The sequence below is a fragment of the Cetorhinus maximus genome, unplaced genomic scaffold (genome assembly GCF_964194155.1).
Source record: "Cetorhinus maximus unplaced genomic scaffold, sCetMax3.hap1.1 HAP1_SCAFFOLD_296, whole genome shotgun sequence".
NCBI lineage: Eukaryota > Metazoa > Chordata > Chondrichthyes > Lamniformes > Cetorhinidae > Cetorhinus > Cetorhinus maximus.
The window spans coordinates 1-20,773 of NW_027596250.1; the positions used below are offsets into that span (position 1 = coordinate 1).

General features: G+C 55.7%; 1 protein-coding gene and 1 long non-coding RNA gene across 2 annotated transcripts in view; both read right to left on the minus strand.

Moving 5' to 3' along the window:
- Nucleotides 1–7,980: 7,980 nt before the first annotated feature.
- LOC144673127 (uncharacterized) lies at nt 7,981–9,712 on the minus strand. The gene is made up of 2 exons (XR_013574264.1): nt 9,644–9,712; nt 7,981–8,879 (listed from the first exon to the last, which is right to left on the minus strand). It is a non-coding gene; the product is annotated as an uncharacterized LOC144673127 (long non-coding RNA).
- Nucleotides 9,713–14,897: 5,185 nt separating this feature from the next.
- The window catches only part of LOC144673128 (IQ motif and SEC7 domain-containing protein 1-like), an 87,755-nt gene continuing 81,879 nt past the window's right edge, over nt 14,898–20,773 (minus strand). Inside the window, exons 12-14 of the mRNA XM_078535112.1 lie at nt 18,121–18,170; nt 15,240–16,055; nt 14,898–15,041 (exon numbers count right to left, since the gene is read on the minus strand). Of these exons, the coding sequence (XP_078391238.1) occupies nt 14,898–15,041; nt 15,240–16,055; nt 18,121–18,170 (1,010 nt within the window). The remainder of the gene's footprint in view (nt 15,042–15,239; nt 16,056–18,120; nt 18,171–20,773) is intronic.

The window sequence follows — 20,773 nt, forward strand, 5'->3', positions numbered from 1 at the left end:
CAGCTTGGCTCGAACACCGGGCACTCCGGCGGCGCGACAAACTCCTCGTACTCCGACATCTCCTTCCCCCGGACCCCCCCCGGGGGGGGAGGGGAATTGGTCGAGGGGAGGTGGGTATAGAGGGGAGGTGGGTGAGGGCAGGGGGTTTAAAGGTCAGGGGGGGGGGTTCAGCTGGTCCGTGGGCAGCCCCTTGGCCACAGGTTAGTCAGGTTGCAGTGTGTGTGAGTAACCCCCCCTTTACGGTGGGGGCTCAGGGGACCATCAGCTGGGAGGACGTAGATTCACCCCCTCCTCCTCCCTCTGGATTTGGCTGCACGCACACTGGGATCCAGGAGATTTTAATGGACCGGCTGCTTCCCCCTCAGGAGGTCTGGATTCGAATTATCCCCAAGTCCTGGGTTCAGATTATCCTCAATTCGAATTATCGCCGATTCAGATTATTCTCAATTCGAATTATCCCCGATTCAGATTATCCTCAATTCGAATTATCGCCGATTCAGATTATCCTCAATTCGAATTATCGCCGATTCAGATTATCCTCAATTCGAATTATCGCCGATTCAGATTATCCTCAATTCGAATTATCGCCGATTCAGATTATCCTCAATTCGAATTATCGCCGATTCAGATTATCCTCAATTCGAATTATCGCCGATTCAGATTATCCTCAATTCGAATTATCGCCGATTCAGATTATCCTCAATTCGAATTATCCCCGATTCAGATTATTCTCAACGTGAATTATCCCCGATTCAGTTATTCTCAACGTGAATTATCCCCGATTCAGTTATTCTCAACGTGAATTATCCCTGATTCAGATGATCCTCAATTCGAATTATCCACGGTTCAGATTATCCTCAATTCGAATTATCCCCAATTCAGATTATTCTCAACGTGAATTATCCCCGATTCAGATGATTCTCGATTCGAATGATCCCCGATTCAGATATTCTCAATGTGAATTATCCTCGAGTCCTTGATTCAGATGATCCTCAATTCGAATGATCCTCGATTCAGATGATCCTCGATTCGAATTCTCCTCGATTCAGATGATCCTCAATTCAGATGATCCTCGATTCGAATTCTCCTCGATTCAGATGATCCTCAATTCAGATGATCCTCGATTCGAATTCTCCTCGATTCAGATGATCCTCAATTCAGATGATCCTCGATTCGAATTCTCCTCGATTCAGATGATCCTTGGTTCGAATTCTCCTCGATTCAGATGATCCTCGATTCGAATGATCCTCGATTCAGGTGATCCTCGATTCGAATTCTCCTCGATTCAGGTGATCCTCGATTCGAATTCTCCTCGATTCAGATGATCCTCGATTCGAATTCTCCTCGATTCAGGTGATCCTCGATTCGAATTCTCCTCGATTCAGGTGATCCTCGATTCGAATTCTCCTCGATTCAGATGATCCTCAGTTCGAACGATCCCCGATCCGGTTACCCTCGATGCGAATTCTCCTCGAGTCCTCGATTCGGACGGTCCCGGGGTCCTGGGTCTGGATTGTCCCCTCAATTCCGGCAGAGTTTCCTCAGGGAGAAGCCGGTCCTCCAGCAGGGATCGTTCCCTCAGACACACACACACGGAGGCCCCAGCTCCTCCAGCAGAGAGTCAATCCCCTCCTCCTCACAGGGATGGAGGCCCAGCTCCTCCAGCAGAGTCTTTCTCTCCTCCTCTCAGGGATGGAGGCCCCAGTAGAGTTTCCCCCCTCTCTCTCCCAGGCCCTGAGAGGATCTCCCTCCCTCCCTCAGACCCAGAGCCTGAAACAAAAGCTCCTTCCCTTTCTGCTTCAGCTTCTCTTTCTTACCCCTCCCCCCCCTCTCCTCCTCCTCCTCTTTACTTGGCTGGCTACCGCGGAACAATACTACCAAACCAACCCCCCCCTCCCACCACCACCCCAAGGTGCTCCGCCGGCCCCCCCACCAGATCCGCCTCACTGCACCCCGCGAGCGTCAGCCGCCTCCGCCGTGCGTCAGTAAGTTCCCCCCCCTCTCTCTCTCTCTCTCTCTCACTCGACAACACAGACAAGCCAGCCGGACGCAGCGCGCTGACGTCAAGGCGACGGCCGCGTCTCCAGCCGGCTGCGCGCTGACGTCAAGGGGACGGCCGCGTCTCCAGCCGGCTGCGCGCTGACGTCGAGGCGACGCCCCACCCCCCCCAGTCACCAGCAGGCAGCGCGGTGACGTCGAGGCGACTGCCCCCCCCCCACCCGCTTCCAGCCGGCAGCGGGCTGACGTCACAGGTCAGGGTCCGCCTTCACCCGGCGTGCTGACATCGCGCGAAGGCCCCACCTCCCACCGGCAGCGCCCTGACATCACCAGGCCACTGTGTTTGTGCGTGTGTCTCTCTCTCTCTCTCCCCACCCCCTAACCAGCTCTAGCGTGCTCACATCAAAGGGTCAGAATCCCGACGGGCGGCGAGCTGACGTCACCGCGTCCCAGCAGCTAGGCGATGGCGTCCCCGCCCCTGACAGGCTAGCCACGCCCCCTGGTGTCAACGTCACCGGGAGCCCCACCCTCTCAGTCTCAGAACCGACCACAGCACGCCCCAGCAGCGGCCTGACGTCACCGCTTCCCAGTCTCCCCACCCACCCAGCGTCCGACGAACTGATGTCACCGCCGGTCTCTCCCCCAACCACCAACAAGCCGCAGCCCCTCCCCCCTCAACGCCCAGCTGCCAGCCGACGGCGACGCGCGTCAGGCAATCAGGCCCCGCCCCGCACCGAATCGGAGCGCTGACGTCACACGTCCGCCGCCTAGCCCCGCCCCCTTCGGCGAAGACTGTCTCCCACGACCCGATGCAAGCCCGGCGCGCTGACGTCAGCGCGTCCACCAGTACACAGACCAACCGCCCCCAGCGCAGGTGACCTCGGCAGCACCCCGCCCCCTCCCAAACCACCCACCCCCGGAGAGAGCGTCACGTCACGTTACGTCACGGCGGCCTCCCCTCCCCCACACAAGAGCCCAACGTCATCACATCTTCAATCCGGACGCCTCCCCCCCCCCCCCAACCCAACCGTCAGATCCCGCGACGTCATCGCCGCGCAGGCCACGCGCCCCCACTCAACTCCATCCGCCGCCTCATCACCACCGTGCACCGCGTCCGCCTCCGCGGCAGCCGAAGGAGTCCCCTCATTGTGGGCAAAATGGAACAAAGATTTGGTGGACAATGTTTTTTTTTCCCGTTTCTCTTTGGCCAAGTGTATTTTGTTCACCCTCGTGGACCTGTGAAGTCATGGGCGCTGCCCCTGTTGTCATGAAGGAAACGCAATGACTCAATTTGCTCGCAGGAAGCTCCCCCGTGCCTCTCTGTGATAAATCACGTGTTTCACTTCCATTTTGCGACGATGATCATCACCACAACATATTTTATCCGCCGTCGGGGGTCTCCCATCCATCTGAGTTCCCTCAGCGCCGCACATTCTTTTCCTCTCCTCTTCGTGTTGGTTCCCAGGGAGGGGAGGGTCAGCGCTGAGGGAGCGCCGCACTGTCGGAGGGTCAGTGCTGAGGGTGCGCCGCACTGTCGGAGGGTCAGTGCTGAGGGAGCGCCGCACTGCCGGAGGGTCGGTGCTGAGGGAGCGCCACCCTGTCGGAGGGTCAGTGCTGAGGGAGCGCCGCACTGCCGGAGGGTCGGTGCTGAGGGAGCGCCGCACTGTCGGAGGGTCAGTGCTGAGGGAGCGCCGCACTGTCGGAGGGTCGGTGCTGAGGGAGCGCCGCCCTGTCGGAGGGTCAGTGCTGAGGGAGCGCCGCACTGTCGGAGGGTCGGTGCTGAGGGAGCGCCGCACTGTCGGAGGGTCAGTGCTGAGGGAGCGCCGCACTGTCGGAGGGTCGGTGCTGAGGGAGCGCCGCCCTGTCGGAGGGTCAGTGCTGAGGGAGCGCCGCACTGTCGGAGGGTCAGTGCTGAGGGAGCGCCGCACTGTCGTAGGGTCAGTATTCAGGGAGCGCCACCCTGTCGGAGGGTCAGTGCTGAGGGAGGTCTGCACTGTCGGAGGGTCAGTACTGAGGGTGCACCGCACTGTCGGAGGGTCAGTACTGAGGGAGCGCCGCACTGTCGGAGGGTCAGTGCTGAGGGGGTGCCGCAATGTCGGAGGGTTGGTACTGAGTGAGCACCGCGCTGTCGGAGGGTTGGTGCTGAGGGAGCGCCGCGCTGTCGGAGGGTCAGTGCTGAGGGTGCGCCGCACTGTCGGAGGGTCAGTGCTGAGGGAGCGCCGCACTGTTGGAGGGTCAGTACTGAAGGAGAGCTGCGCTGTCAGAGGGTCAGTGCTGAGCCAGGTCAGTACTGAGGAAGCGCCGCACTGTCGGAGGGTCAGCATTGAGGGAGTGCTGCACTGTCAGAGGGTCAGTGCTGCTGAGGGGGCACTGCACTGTCGGTGGGTCAGTATTGAGGGGGTGCCGCAATGTCGGAGGGTTGGTAGTGAGTGAGCACCGCGCTGTCGGAGGGTTGGTGCTGAGGGAGCGCCGCACTGTCGGAGGGTCGGCGCTGAGGGAGCGCCGCACTGTCGGAGGGTCAGTGCTGAGGGAGCGCCGCACTGTGGGAGGGTCAGTGCTGAGGGAGCACCGCACTGTCGGAGGGTCAGCGCTGAGGGAGCGCCGCACTGTCGGAGGGTCAGTGCTGAGGGAGCGCCGCACTGTGGGAGGGTCAGTGCTGAGGGAGCACCGCACTGTCGGAGGGTCAGCGCTGAGGGAGCGCCGCACTGTCGGAGGGTCAGTGCTGAGGGAGCGCCGCGCTGTCGGAGGGTCAGTGCTGAGGGAGCGCCGCGCTGTCGGAGGGTCAGTGCTGAGGGAGCGCCGCACTGTCGGAGGGTCAGTACTGAGGGAGCACTGCTGTCGGAGAGTCAGTGCTGAGGGAGCGCCGCGCTGTCGGAGGGTCAGTGCTGAGGGAGCGCCGCACTGTTGGAGGGTCAGTACTGAGGGAGCACTGCTGTCGGAGATAACCGCTCTCAGGATGAGACGCCGCTTGCCTCCTCAGGTTGGCTGTTCTTCCAATCGGGGCTGTGGGAGAACTCCCCGGTGTCCTGGTGCCGACTTTTATCCCTCAACCAACATCACTGAGGGACAGATGATCGGCACCGTTATCACATTGGCTGTGTGTGTGTGTGTGTGTGTGGGGTCGTGCTGTGCATAAATTGGCTGCCACGTCTCCTACATCACAACAGTGACCGCACTTCAACACTCCCTCTGCGGCTCTCAGGGGCTCTGGGACATCCTGGGGGAAGTGTATGGCGCTGGATAAACGCAAGTTTAGGCTTGGTCTTAGTCTGGCTGAGCGCGAGCTCATTATCGCTTTTACATTTGAAGCCTCTTCCGAGCAAATCCAAAATTCTCTTGGCATTGTGAAGTTAACAGAAAGTGGAGGAAGCAGTTCGAAAGTTAACTGGCGTGTTGGTCTTTATTGCAAGGGGGTCTGCTATTAACACCTGCTGTGACCTTACCTTTACGCCGCTATCTGCACCCTCTTTAGTCTTTAACACTGACATTAACACCCCCTCTGTCTCGTGTCCACGACATCTTTGTCCGCCTCTCCCGAGCTCCCACCTATCGCTGACCTTCCATCTCGCTCCACCCCCTCTTAAACAGTAAAAAAAAATCCATCGCCTTTCTAATTCTCTCCCCCCCCTCTGAAGCAGAGTCATACGGACGTGAAACGTTAGCTCTGTTTCTCTCTCCGCAGATCTGCTGAGCGTTTCCAGCATTTGCTGTTTTTATTTCAGATTTCCAGCATCGGCAGTATTTCGCTTTGTTGCAAAGGGAGGGGGAGGTCGGAGGGCGAGAATAGAGAAAGTCTTACTGCAATCGTACAGGTGAGACCACATCTGGAATAACTGCGCGCAGTTTTGGTCTCCACATTTAGGGAAGGATAGACTCGCATCGGAGGCGGGGTACAGTGAAGGTTCACTCGATTGGTCCCTGGGATGAGGGGGGTGGGGGTTGCCCTACGATGAGAGGCTGAGTAAATTGGGCCGATGTTCTCTGGAGTTTAGCAGAATGAGAGGTGATCGCATTGAGACATACGAGATTCTTAAGGGGTTTGACAGGGTGGGCGCGGAGAGATTGTTTCTGCTGCTCGGGGGGATCTAAACCACGGGGGCATCTAAACCACGGGGGGGGGGGGGCACAGTCTCTGAATAAGGGGGCCGATCATTTCAGACTGAGATGAGGAGAAATTACTTCACTCAGAGGGTTGGGAATCTTTGGGATTCTCTATCCCAGAGGGTGTGGATGCTCCATGGTTGAAGAGGCTTAAGGCCGGGATAGACGGATTTTGGTCTCTCTCAGGGAATCGAGGGATATGGGGTAGCAGGCAGGAAAGGGGGAGTTGAAGCCCAAGATCAGCCATGATCGTACTGAATGGGGGAGCAGACTCGGATGGGCCGAATGGTCTCCCCCTGCTCCTATCCCTTTGTGTTCTTATGTTTTTGTAATGGTTTGATCTGATCAGTCTGAGATCCTGCCTCCAATGTTCTGTAAATCTGTATCCATAATACCATCCCCTGGACAAGAAGTCAGTCAACTTGTTTCCCAGTGTAAAGTTTCATCAGCTCACACATCCACCACTTAATGTCATCTATTCCCAGCACATTCCACTGTCTGCCCATCCCGATATTTCAATTTTGTTTTTCCCTATTCACAAGAGGTGGGCGTCGCTGGCTGGGCCCAGCATTTGTTGCCCATCCCTAATTGCCCCTCGAGAAGGTGGTGGCGAGCTGCCTTCTTGAGCCGCTGCAGTCCCCGTGTGGTGTAGGTACACCCACCGCGCTGTTAGGGAGGGAGTTCCAGGATTTTGACCCAGCGACAGTGAAGTAACGGCCGATATATTTCCAAGTCGGGATGGTGTGTGTGGGGCTCGGAGGGGGAACTTGCAGGTGGTGGTGTTCCCCATGTATCTGCTGCCCTTGTCCTTCTAGGTGGTAGAGGTGGTGGGTTTGGGCGGCGGCTGTCGGAGGAGCCTTGGCGAGTTGCTGCAGTGCATCTTGTAGATGGTACACACACACTGCTGCCCCTGTGCGTCGGTGGTGGAGGGAGTGAATGTTTGTGGATGGGGTGCCGATCAAGCGGGGCTGCTTTGTCCTGGACGGTGTCGAGCTTCTCGAGTGTTGTGGGAGCTGCACTCATCCAGGCAAGTGGGGAGTATTCCATCACACTCCTGACTTGGGCCTTGTAGATGGTGGACAGGCTTTGGGAAAGTCAGGAGGTGAGTTACTCTCTGAAGGATTCCAGCCTCTGACCTGCTCTCATAACCACAGTATTTATAGGGATGGGTCCATTTCCGTTTCTGGTGAATGGAAACCCCCAGGATGTTGATCGAATGATGTCAAGGCTTTGTGGGGGGACGGGAGCTGTGGCAGAGGTTTACCAGAACGGTTCCAAGAATGAGGGAATTCCGTCCATGTTGGGAGAGACCGGAGGAGCCGGGATTGTTCTCCTCGGAGCGGAGAAGGTTAAGGCGGGGGGGAGATTGAATCGAGGGGGATTCAAAATCAAGAGGGAGGGGGGGTCTCGATCGAGTAAATGAGGAGAAACTGTTCCCAGTGGCGGGAGGGGTCGGTAACCAGAGGAGGGGGAGGGACACAGATTGAAGAGAATCGGCGGGGGGGGGGGGGGGGGGAAGGGGAGATGAGGAGAATTTTATTTATTTTGGACGCGGCGAGTTGTTGTGATCTGGAAGGCGCTGCCCGAAAGGGCGGGGGAAGCAGATTCACCCTCGAAAAGGATAAATACTCGAAGGGTAGAAATGTGCGGTGATATGTGGGGGGAGTGGGTGGAGGAGCAGGTCGGAGGCAGAGGGAGGAGGGCCGGACCAAGTTGGGAGAGCCCGTTCCCAAGGGCCAGCAAGGGGCTCGACTGGAGGCTGAAGGCCCCTCTCCTCCTCCTCCACCTCCTCCGCTCCGTTTCGAGGGCTCTCCCTCTGCCCCGCCCCCACCCCACCCCCGGCACGAACACAGCCTCCCAGGCGGCCAAAACTGTGAAAAATAACTTAACAGATCTCTTTATTTGTTCGTCCTATTTCGTCAGGTAATTATGTACACACCAGAGGCGGAGATCGCCCACATCGTCTTTGACAACAGAAGAGAAACCCAAAAAGAAAAAGAGGGGACGATACGAACACGACTTTTTTTTTTTTGCTGACACGCTTTCCACCAGTCACGTGATTTGAGACCATGCATTTGCTTACATCACACAAGAGGCTTGTAACATGCACGCGCTGACATTGCTCCACAAAAGGGCCCCGATCTCCGAAGGACAGCTCCGGATACCCGGCGGGAGCTCTTCCCTCTGCCGAGGACGTGGACCCCCCACCCCCCCAACCCCGGCCCATTCCCGGGAATCGTGCGGGGGAGGGGGAGGGGGAAGAAAGGTCGGTGGGGTGGTGGGCGAGCGAGCGGGGGGATGGGGAGCTGTCGGCCTGGGGTACCACCGGTGCGTCCCGGTCTGAACCCTCGGTTGGCACGGGATGCAGAGCCGGAGGGAGGGGTGGGGGTGGGTTGGCGGAGGGAGGGGGGAGGAGGAGGGGGGTAGCCAGTGTAGGGGAGGTGGTTGGGGGCGGGGGGTGGTGGGTGGAGATGGAAGGGCAGGGGGGGTGGGACCTGTGTTCCTCACATTGCGGCCACCAGGGTTTCGTTGGCGAGGGGTAGAGGAGGGGGTGACAAATCCCCAGATTTGGCCTCTCTCCATGGGTGTTGCGGGAGGGAGGGAAGAGGACACGTTGACCCGGATTCCTGCACCCTGGTTAACATTGATGTGTCCGTCCTGAGTCAGCTGCAATGCCCCCCACAGTCCACCAGCAACCTGTCTACCACCCCGAACATAGAGACATGGCTGAGTCCAGTCTGTAACTCACTCCCGGGTATCTGTTATTCTATATATAAACCCTCCGACCCCCTCGATTAGATTCCAGTCTGTAACTCACTCCCGGGTATCTGTTATTCTATATATAAACCCCCCGAACCCCTCGATTAGATTCCAGTCTGTAACTCACTCCCGGGTATCTGTTATTCTATATATAAACCCCCCGAACCCCTCGATTAGATTCCAGTCTGTAACTCACTCCCGGGTATCTGTTATTCTATATATAAACCCTCCGAACTCCTCGATTAGATTCCAGTCTGTAACTCACTCCCGGGTATCTGTTATTCTATATATAAACCACCCTGAACCCCTCGATTAGATTCCAGTCTGTAACTCACTCCTGGGTATCTGTTATTCTATATATAAACCACCCTGAACCCCTCGATTAGATTCCAGCCTGTAACTCACTCCCGGGTATCTGTTATTCTATATATAAACCACCCGAGCCCGTCGATTAGATTCCAGTCTGTAACTCACTCCCAGGTATCTGTTATTCTATATATAAACCCCCCCGAACCCCTCGATTAGATTCTAGTCTGTAACTCACTCCCGGGTATCTGTTATTCGATATATAAACTCCCCAAACCCCTCGATTAGATTCCAGTCTGTAACTCACTCCCGGGTATCTGTTATTCTATATATAAACCCCCCCCGAACCCCTCGATTAGATTCCAGTCTGTAACTCACTCCCAGGTATCTGTTATTCTATATATAAACCCCGCCGAACCCCTCGATTAGATTCCAGTCTGTAACTCACTCCCGGGTATCTGTTATTCTATATATAAACCCCACCGAACCCCTCGATTAGATTCCAGTCTGTAACTCACTCCCGGGTATCTGTTATTCTAAATATAAACTCCCCCGAACCCCTCGATTAGATTCACAGCCTGTAACTCACTCCCGGGTATCTGTAATTCTATATAAAAAACCCCCCGAACCCCTCAATTAGATTCCTGTCTGTAACTCACTCCTGGGTATCTGTTAATCTATATATATACCACCCCGAAACCCTCGATTAGATTCCAGTCTGTAACTCACTCCCGGGTATCTGTTATTCTATATATAAACCACCCCAAACCCCTCGATTAGATTCCAGCCTGTAACTCACTCCTGGGTATCTGTTATTTTATATATAAACCACCCGAACCCATCGATTAGATTCCAGTCTGTAACTCACTCCCGGGTATCTGTTATTCTACATATAAACCTCCCAAACCCCTCGATTAGATTCCAGACTGTAACTCACTCCCGCGTATCTGTTATTCTATATATAAACCCTCCAAAGCCCTCGATTAGATTCCAGTCTGTAACTCACTCCCGGGTATCTGTTATTCTATATATAAACCCACCGAAGTCCTCGCTTAGATTCCAGTCTGTAACTCACTCCCGGGTATCTGTTATTCTAGAGATAAACCCCCCGAAGCCCTCGATTAGATTCCAGTCTGTAACTCACTCCTGGGTATCTGTTATTCTATATATAAACCACCCCGAACCCCTCGATTACATTCCAGTCTGTAACTCACTCCCGCGTATCTGTTATTCTATATATAAACCCCTCGAACCCCTCAATTAGATTCCAGCCTGTTACTCATTCCCGGGTATCTGCTATTCTATATATAAACCACACCGAACCCCTTGATTAGATTCCAGTCTGTAATTCACTCCCGGGTATCTGCTATTCTGCATATAAACCACTCCCGAACCCCTCGATTAGATTCCAGTCTGTAACTCACTCCTGGGAATCTGTTATTCTGTATATAAACCACTCCCGAACGCCTCAATTAGATTCCAATCTGTAACTCACTCCAGGGTATCTGTTATTCTATATATAAACCCCCCCGAAACCCTCGATTAGATTCCAGTCTGTATCTCACTCACGGGTACCTGTTATTCTGTATATAAACCCCCAAACCCCTCGATTAGATTCCTGTCTGTAACTCACTCCTGGGTATCTGTTATTCTATATATAAACCCCACCTGAACCCCTCGATTAGATTCCAGTCTGTAACTCACTCCCGGGTATCTGTTATTCTGCATATAAACCATTCCCGAGACCCTCGATTAGATTCCTGTCTGTAACTCACTCCCGGGAATCTGTTATCTATATATAAACCCCCTGAACTCTTCGATTAGATTCCAGTCTGTAACTCACTCCCGGGTATCTGTTATTCTATATATGAACCCACCCCAAAAACTTTGATTAGATTCCGGTGTGTAACTCACTTCCAGGTACCTGTTATTCTATCTATAAACTCCACCGAACCCTTCAATTAGATTCCAGCCTGTAACTCACTCCCGGGTCTCTGTTATTCTGCATATAAACCACTCCCAAGCCCCTCGGTTAGATTCCCGTCTGTAACTCACTCCTGGGAATCTGTTATTCTATATATAAACCACTCCCGAACCCCTCAATTAGATTCCAATCTGTAACTCACTCCCGGGTATCTGTTATTCTATATATGAACCCACCCCAAAAACCTTGATTAGATTCCAGTGTGTAACTCACTTCCAGGTACCTGTTATTCTGTATATAAACCCCCAAACCCCTCGATTAGATTGCTGTCTGTAACTCACTCCCGGGTATCTGTTATTCTATATATAAACCACCCCGAACCCCTCGATTAGATTCCAGCATGTAACTCACTCCCGGGTATCTGTTATTCTATATATAAACCCACCCCGAATCCCTCGATTAGATTCCCGTCTGTAACTCACTCCCGGGAATCTGTTATTCTATATATAAACCCCCTGAACTCCTCGATTAGATTCCAGTCTGTAACTCACTCCCGGGTATCAGTTATTCTATATATAAACAACCCCGAACCCCTCGATTAGATTCCAGTCTGTAACTCACTCCCGGGTATCTGTTATTCTATATATAAACTCCCCCGAACCCTTCAATTAGATTCCAGCCTGTAACTCACTCCAGGGTATCTGTTATTCTATATATAAACTCCCCCGAACCCCTCGATTAGACTCCAGTCTGTAACTCACCCCCCAGTAGCTGTTATTCTATATATTAACCACCTAGAACCCCTCAATTATATTCCAGACTGTAACTTACTCCCGGGTATCTATTATTCTATATATAAACCCCCTGAACCCCTCGATTAGATTCCAGTCTGTAACTCACTCCCGGGTATCTGTTATTCTATATATAAAGCCCCCGAACCCCTCGATTAGATTCCAGTCTGTAACTCTGGTGTAATGGTCTGTTCAGTAATTTAAAGCTTAGATATTTTACATTTTATATTATATGTACAGGATAGCTGAAAATCAACTACAAATATATTTCCACATTATTTTACAATATCTCAGGGTGGAATTAAAGGTATTTTAATATTTTAATGGACACTTCACTGTGCTTTTTACTATCTGTATGGCAAGGAACATGGCTTTGATCAATGTGCAACACTCAAACTGATTGGACAGTGTAGAGAGAGCTTTACTCTGTATCTAACCCCGTGCTGTACCTGTCCTGGGAGTGTTTGATGGGGACGGTGTAGAGGGAGCTTTGCTCTGTATCTAACCCCGTGCTGTACCTGTCCTGGGAGTGTTTGATGGGGATGGTGCAGAGGGAGTTTTACTCTGTATCTAACCCCGTGCTGTACCTGTCCTGGGAGTGTTTGATGGGGACGGTGCAGAGGTAGTTTTACTCTGTATCTAACCCTGTGCTGTATCTGTCCTGGGAGTGTTTGAAGGGGACAGTATAGAGGGAGCTTTACTCTGTATCTAACCCCGTGCTGTACCTGCCCTGGGAGTGTTTGATGGGGTCGGTGTAGAGGGAGCTTTACTCTGTATCTAATCCCGTGCTGTACCTGCCCTGTGAGCGTTTAATGGGGACAGTGTAGAGGGAGCTTTACTCTGTATCTAACCCCGTGCTGTACCTGCCCTGGGAGTGTTTGATGGGGACAGTGTAGAGGGAGCTTTACTCTGTATCTAACCCCGTGCTGTACCTGTCCTGGTAGTGTTTAATGCGGACAGTGTAGAAGGAGCTTTACTCTGTATCTAACCCCGTGCTGTACCTGCCCTGGGAGTGTTTGATGGGGACAATGGAAGCTGGACGTGTGTTTCAAGGCAGTTGTGACACAGTCTCACAGTCAGAGTGCCCACGAGATCAGAATAAATCCACCCCTTGTTTTCCACCACATGGTGACGGGACGCGGGTCTGTGATTCTCCCACACGGTGACGGGACGCGGGTCTGTGATTCCCCCACACGGTGACGGGACGCGGGTCTGTATCTGCGATTCCCCCACACAGTGACGGGACGCGGGTCTGTGTCTGTGATTCCCCCCCACGGTGACGGGACGCGGGTCTGTGATTCCCCCACACGGTGACGCGGGTCTGTGTCTGTGATTCCCCCACACGGTGACGGGACGCGGGTCTGCGTCTGTGATTCCCCCACACGGTGACGGGACGCGGGTCTGTGATTCCCCCACACGGTGACGGGACGCGGGTCTGTGATTCCCCCGCACGGTGACGGGACGCGGGTCTGCGATTTCTTCCCCCTCCCACCACGGGTGACCCCCAGACGTGGGTGAAAGACGGACCCTTGAACAAACACCCACACACCTCCTCGCTCTCCCGGAGCACCCACAGGTATCCAGAGATGACCCAGAGGAAAGCATCGCCTCGTCTTCCTCAAATCCTGTTTCATCCGATCAGAAACGACAACACCTGAGAGTGGTGACCATCACACTCTGTGCCGTCTCACCCTCTCACTCACCCGCTGTTTTGACGTCTTAGTTTGACAAAGTACTTCAATAAATATATTTGCTGAATTATACAGTCCGCATATTAATTAATTACAATTAAATATATGTTTTTCTTTTTCAATATACATTCTGTCAGAAACGCAGCCCCGCAGTAAATCTCTCTTTCCCTATCCTCAATTTTTTTCAAGCTTCAGTGCTGGGCCAGCGAGGCACGTTTCATTTTTAGCGGTAGTTTCGGAGGGGGGGGGAATATTTTCACCCTCCCCTAGGCCTTTGCAGGCTTTCGTGCAACACAGCAAGAGTTTATATATTTTTTTTTTTGTCCTGTTTGTCTTTTTACATATTAAAAAATAAAGGGTGGGGGGAGGTGGAGGAGATTCAGAGTTTTTTTTTTCCCCCCCGCACACGTCTTATGACGAGGGCTTTGGAGTGGGGGGTGGTGGTGGTTGCTGGGATAAGAAAGAAATCGAGGCCCAGGCTGTGATGATATGCAGGCCAGGGTAGGCCGGCCCAGAAGGAGAGAGAGGAAAAAAAAAACAAGTGAAACCTCGGAAGTGAAGGGTACCAGCAAAACCTGTCCGGAACGGGTCTTGTGTGCCTTAAAATGGAACTCCATTATTACTGGTGCCAGCTTTACTGACTTGCACTGGGAGTTGATCATTTTGAACTGGCTTTTCCTTCTGGGCAGGTAGGCCCAGGGAGGCCGGGGTAGGCCTGGTTAGCCCAGGATAGGCCGGGGTAGCCAGATTGGCCGGGGTCGGCCTGGTTAGGCCATGGTAGGCCAGAGTAGTCTCAGAGAGGCTGGGTTAGGACATGGTAGGCCCGGTTGGGCCCTGGTAGGCCGGGGTAGGACCAGTTAGGCCTCGCTAGGCCATGATAGGCCGGGGCAAGCCCTGGTAGGCCAGGGTAGGCCTGGTAGGCCATAGTAGGCCATGTCGGCCCAAATAGGCCCGGTTAGGCCCAGATAGGCCGGGTTAGGGCCGGTTAGGCCATGGCAGGCCCGGTTTGGCTGGGGCGGGCCCAGATAGGCCGGGGTAGGCCCAGTTAGGCCACGGTAGGCCCGGTTAGGCCCTGGTAGGCCAGGGTACCCCTCAGAACTCAGCGTCTACCACCTCCCCGACGACCGCTCCCTATTTTCGAAGGGAAGATCCATCCGTGAGTGGGTACGGCGCTGAAACTTCCAAAAGGAGTGAGGTTAAGGAACGGTTCCCCACCCCCCCTACCCCACACCCCAACCCCCACCAAAACCCCTCCCCAAAGCTCCGCGCACCCTCCCCCACCCAACACCCTCCCCCTCCCCCCACCCCCGATCCTTGGTCCCTCGCTCACACCACCGTGCTGATCCGGTTGACGGGCTTGGCTTTGACTCCGGTGGAGACCTGGCTGCTCGGCTGCCCGACAAGGCTCTGCTGGGGGTGCGGGGGCACGGGCGAGAGGGGTAGCAGCGGCGAGTAGGGGGAGTGGGGGGACTGCGGGGTGAGGGGGGTGAGCGGGGTGAGCGGGGTGAGGGGGGAGTGCGGCGTGAGGGGGGAGAGGGGCGAGTGGGGGGAGAGCTGGGGCGGCTGGTGCAGGGCATGCTGCTGCTGCTGCAGCGCATGCTGCTGCTGCTGCGCGTGCTGTTGCTGCAGCGCATGCTGCTGCTGCTGCGCGTGTTGCTGCTGCAGCGCGTGCTGCTGCTGCTGGAGCGCGTGCTGCTGCTGCGCGTGCTGCAGCGCATGCTGCTGCTGCAACGCATGCTGTTGCTGCTGCAGCGCGTGCTGCTGCTGCTGCAAGGCATGCTGCTGCTGCAGCGCATGCTGCCGCGCATGCTGCTGCTGCAAGGCGTGCTGCTGCACGTGCTGCAGGGTGTGGTGCGCCAGCGGGTGCGGCTTGAGGGTGTGCTGCGCCAGCGGGTGCTGCGCCGGCAGCAGGTGCAAGTGGGGGGGCTTGGCCAGCTGGGCGTGCTGCAGCTGCAGGGCCCCCGGGTGGGGGTGGGGCTGCCCGTAGGGCCCCCCCAGGGGCTGGCTGACGGCGTAGGCGGGCAGCGGGTGGGGGGCCAGCGGCGACTGCGGCGAGCTGACCGGCGGGCGGACGGGGTGCGCCAGGGCTGCCCGGGGCAGGAGCGGGGGCAGTGCTGGCCTCTGTCGGCACGGGCGCTGGAGGGTGACGTTGGCATGCTGGGGGTTGGCCTGGGCATGGAAGCGGTGGTGGTGGTAGTAGGGCGGCGGGGGCTGGCAGTACTGGGCGTGCAGCGCCTGGATCTTGGAGGGCACCTCCGACTGCCCGGCCTGGAGCTGGTAGGCCGGCTGGTAGGAGGAGGCCGGGTACTGCTGGGCGCCGCCAGCCTGCAAGTGGGTGTGGACGCCCTGCTTGCCCCGCTTGCTGCCGAAGAGGGAGCCCAGGAACGAGGCTGAGTTGGAGAGCTGTCGGTGCGGGCGCATCGTCGCCTCCTCCTGGATGGGTATGGGTCGTGGCTGCACCCGGGGGATGCTAATGATGGATCCCTGCAGGAGCGAGAGAGAGACAGAGAGAGAGAGGGAGAGAGAGAGAGAGAGGGAGGGAGGGGAAAAAAAGAAAGAGAACATCTCCTGGTTACACAGTCACCTTCACCAGGCGCGCAGCCCCTGTAGCTGATGAGCGACGCCAGCGCCAGGCGGTGGGAGGAACCCGGGTCCCCAGAGCCCACCCCACCCACCCCCGTGCGGTGAGGAGCGAGCCGATTGTGCCACGGGGGGCGGGGGGAGGGGAGAGAGGAGCTTGGTCACCTGCGCGACGGAGGGGAAGCGGGAAGCGGGAACGCTGGTAGGTCAAGGCAGCGCCCGCGGAGAGAGGAGCAGGGCCAACGGGGGAGGGATCTTCCCTTCCCCGGGAGCGGCCGGGTCTCTGCCCCTTCGGCTGGGCCCCTCCCCCAATCTCCCACGAAGGGGCTGGAGAATCCCAGCCCACCTCGCAGCTCGGTGATGACCCAGAGCTGCGCTCTGATGGGGTCGGCCTCAGCTCTGCTTCCCTCTCCATGTGTCTGACCAGCTGCATGTGCCCAGCGCTTTCTGTGTTTCGTCTGGAAGTTAGACAGTGTGTGTGTGTGTATGTGCCTGTGTGTGTGTGAATGTGTGAGTGCGTGAGTGTGGGTGTGTTTGTGTGTGTGTGTGCGCATGTGAGTGTGTGTGTGTGAGTTAGTGTGCGAGTGTGTGTGAGTTAGTGTGCGAGTGTGTGTGAGTTAGTGTGCGAGTGTGTGTGAGTTAGTGTGCGAGTGTGTGTGTCTGTGAGTGTGTGTCTGAGTGTGTGTGTTTGTGAGTGTGTGTGTGTCTGTGTGTGTGCGAGTGAGTGAGTGAGTGTGTGTATATGTGTGAGTGTGTATGTGTGTGTGCGTGTGTGTTTGTGTGTGTGTGCGCACGTGAGTGTGTGTGTATGAGTTACTGTGCAAGTGTGAGTGTCTGTGTGTGCATGTGAGTGTGTGTGTGTGTGAGTCTGTGCGTGTGTGTGTGTGTGAGCTCATGTCTGTGTCTGAGTGTCTGTGTGTATGTCTGAGTGTGTGTGTGTCTGTGAGTGTGTGTCTGAGTGTGTGTGTCTGTGTGTTTGTGAGTGTGCGAGTGAGTACGTGTGTGTCTGAGTATGTGTGTCTGTGTGTGTGTGTGTGTCTGTAAGTGTGTGTCTGAGTGTGTGTGTCTGTGTGTGTTTGTGTGTGTGTGTGTGTGTGTGTGTGTGTGTGCGTGTGTGTGTGCGTGTGTATGTGTGTGTGTCTGTGTGTGTGTGTGTGTGTGTATGTGTGTGTGCCTGTGCCCAGAGCTGACGGTAAGGTGTGAGAAAGCGGTTGATCACAGGCAGCGAGATGCCTGACAGGGTCAGCGATTAAACTGTACGCGCCGGGCAGCTGGGAGATGGAGGAATCGCCCGTCCCAGAGTCGGACGCAGAGACTGACCAGTGAACCCGGGACCCTGTCGGCACCGAGGAGGTCACCCTGTGGGGGGAGTGGGGGGGGGGGTGGCGACTGAGGGCTGAAGGGGGTCTGGGGACAGGGTGACCACACGGGGTCAGCATTCCTGCTCGGGGCCCCTTCCCCCACCTCCCTACACACCTTCCCTGGGGGGGCCTGGAATGGGATGGAAATCCTTCCTGGTTGGGGTGGGAGGGGGGGGGGGGGGGTGCATCTCACGGAACTTGCTCCGGGAATGGGAACCCCACGGATTCGGGATGGGGATTGGCCCGGGGTGGTGTTGGGGGGGTGGGGAGAGGCGGGAGGAAGGTGGGGGGGGGGGGGGGGGGCGGGGGGTGCCAGGGCCCCCCCACTCTGTGAGGGCAATTCGACAACGGGAGGCACAGAGGGAGGGGGTGGGGCGGGGATGTATGACGAGGGGTATAATGGGGTGGGGGGGGGAAACGCATGCAGACACTGGAGGGGGTGACAGCAACATGCATGTCCATGCGGTAAGGGGGGGGGATATAGTCAAGATGGCGGACATCAGGCAGGTACCCGGGGTGGGAGGGGGTGAAGTGGCGGAGGGGGGGGGTTTTTATTGGGAAGGGTGGGGGGGTTGATGATTTGAAGGAGGGTGGGGGCTGCCACTTACTTCCATGGTACTGTCGAGCGATCCCACACTGTTTCTCCGTCCCCGCTTCCCTAGCCAGACACGCAACACCAAGCGTTAGCGAGAGAAGGCAAGAGAAAGCACTCCCCCCCCCATCCCCACTGCCCCCCGTCAGCCCCCAACCTGACCCCCCAACCCACCAACCCCCCCACCTCGCAACAGATTATTCATACACAAAGCCCACTTCAACCAGCAACAGTGTCTTCGGGGGGTGCTGGGTGGGGAGGGAGGGAGGGAGGGTGAGCGAGGAGGGAGAGGAGGGAGTGGGGAGGAGGAGGAGGAGAGAGAGAGGGAGGATGTGGAGAGAGGAGGAATTGAGGGTGTGCGTGAGGGGAGGAGGGAGAGAGGGAGAGGGAAGGAGAGAGGGTGAGTGTGGAGAGGGAGAGGAGGGAGCGGGGAGGAGGAGAAAGAGAGGGAGAGTGTGGAGAGAGGAGGAATAGAGGGTGTGTGTGAGGGGAGGAGGGAGAGAGGGAGAGGGAAGGAGAGAGGGAGCAGGTGAGTTTGGAGAGGGAGAGGAAGGAGCGGGAAGGAGAGAGAGAGAGAGGGTGAGTATGGAGAGAGAGGGGAGTAGAGGAAGAGAGGGTGAGTGTGGAAGGAGAGAGGAGGAGAGAGAGGGTGAGTGTGGAGAGACGAGGAAGAGAGTGTGCGTGTGGGGAGAGAGAAGGGGGCAGGGAAGAGGAGAGAGAGAATGAGTGTGGAGGGAGAGAGGACTGAGAGGGGAGGAGGAGAGAGAGGGTGACTGTGGAGGGAGTTAATAGGGAGAGGGAAGGAGGGGGCAGAGGGTGAGTGTGGAGGTAGAGGGGAAGAGGAGAGAGAGGGTGACTGTGGAGGTAGAGGGGAGGATGAGAGGGTGAGTGTAGAGGGGAGGAGGAGAGAGAGGGTGAGTGTGGAGTGGAGAAGAGGGAGAGAGTGAGTATTGAAGAAGCAGTTGGACATGCAGAGAGCGAGAGAGAGAGAGACAGAGAAACAGAAGGTGTAAGGTATGGAGAGAGGAAAGATAAACTCGGGATACAGTTCAGCTCTTCACCCTCCTCAACCCCTGAGAGGTTTCTCCAGTGAGACTGTGCAGGAACCAGGGATTGAAAACTCTCCCTGTGACGTCACTCTCTCCGTAACTCTCTCCCTGTGACGTCACTCTCTCCATAACTCTCTCCCTGTGACATCTCGCTCTCCGTAACTCTCTCCCTGTGACGTCACTCTCTCCCTGTGACATCACTCTCTCCATAACTCTCTCCCTGTGACATCACTCTCTCCGTAACTCTCTCCCTGTGACTTCACTCTCTCCGTAACTCTCTCCCTGTGACGTCACTCTCTCCGTAACTCTCTCCCTGTGACGTCACTCTCTCCGTAACTCTCTCCCCGTGACGTCACTCTCTCCGTAACTCTCTCCCTGTGACATCACTCTCTCCCTGTGACATCACTCTCTCCATAACTCTCTCCCTGTGACATCACTCTCTCTGTAACTCTCTCCCTGTGACGTCACTCTCTCCCTGTGACATCACTCTCTCCATAACTCTCTCCCTGTGACATCACTCTCCCCGTAACTCTCTCCCTGTGACGTCACTCTCTCCGTAACTCTCTCCCTGTGACTTCACTCTCTCCGTAACTCTCTCCCTGTGACGTCACTCTCTCCGTAACTCTCTCCCCGTGACGTCACTCTCTCCGTAACTCTCTCCCTGTGACGTCACTCTCTCCATAACTCTCTCCCTGTGACGTCACTCTCTCCCTGTGACATCACTCTCTCCATAACTCTCTCCCTGTGACATCACTCTCTCTGTAACTCTCTCCCTGTGACGTCACTCTCTCCCTGTCACATCACTCTCCCTGTAACTCTCTCCCTGTGACATCACTCTCTCCCTGTGACGTCACTCTCTCCCCGTGACATCACTCTCTCCCCGTAACTCTCTCCCTGTGACATCACTCTCCCCGTAACTCTCTCTGTGATGTCACTCTCTCCATAACTCTCTCCCTGTGACATCACTCTCTCCTTATAACTCTTTCCCTGTGACGCCATTCTCTCTGCGTAACTATCTCTCTGTGACATCACTCTCCCCGTAAATCTCTCCCTGTGACATCACCATCTCCATAACTTTCTTCCTGTGACATAACTCTCTCCCTGCAACTCTCTCCCTGTGACATCTCTCTCTCCCCGTAACTCTCTCCCTGTGACATCACCCTCTCCATAACTCTCTCCTTGTGAAATCACTCTCTCCCCTTAATTCTCCGTGATGTCACTCTCTCCATAACTCTCTCCCTGTGACATCACTCTCTCCCTGTAACGCTCTCCCTGTGACATCACACTCCCCATAACTCTCTCTGTGACATCACACTCTCCATAACTCTCTCCATGACATCACACTCTCCATAACTCTCTCCCTGTGACATCAATCTCTCTCCATAACTCTCTCCCTGTGACATCACTCTCTCCCTGTAACACTCTCCCTGTGACATCACATTCTCCATAACTCTCTCCCTGTGACATCACACTCTCCATAACTCTCCCTGTGACATCACACTCTCCATAACTCTCTCCCTGTGACATCACTCTCTCTCCATAACTCTCTTCCTGTGACATCACTCTCTCCCTGTAACGCTCTCCCTGTGACATCTGACTCTCCATAACTCTCTCCCTGTG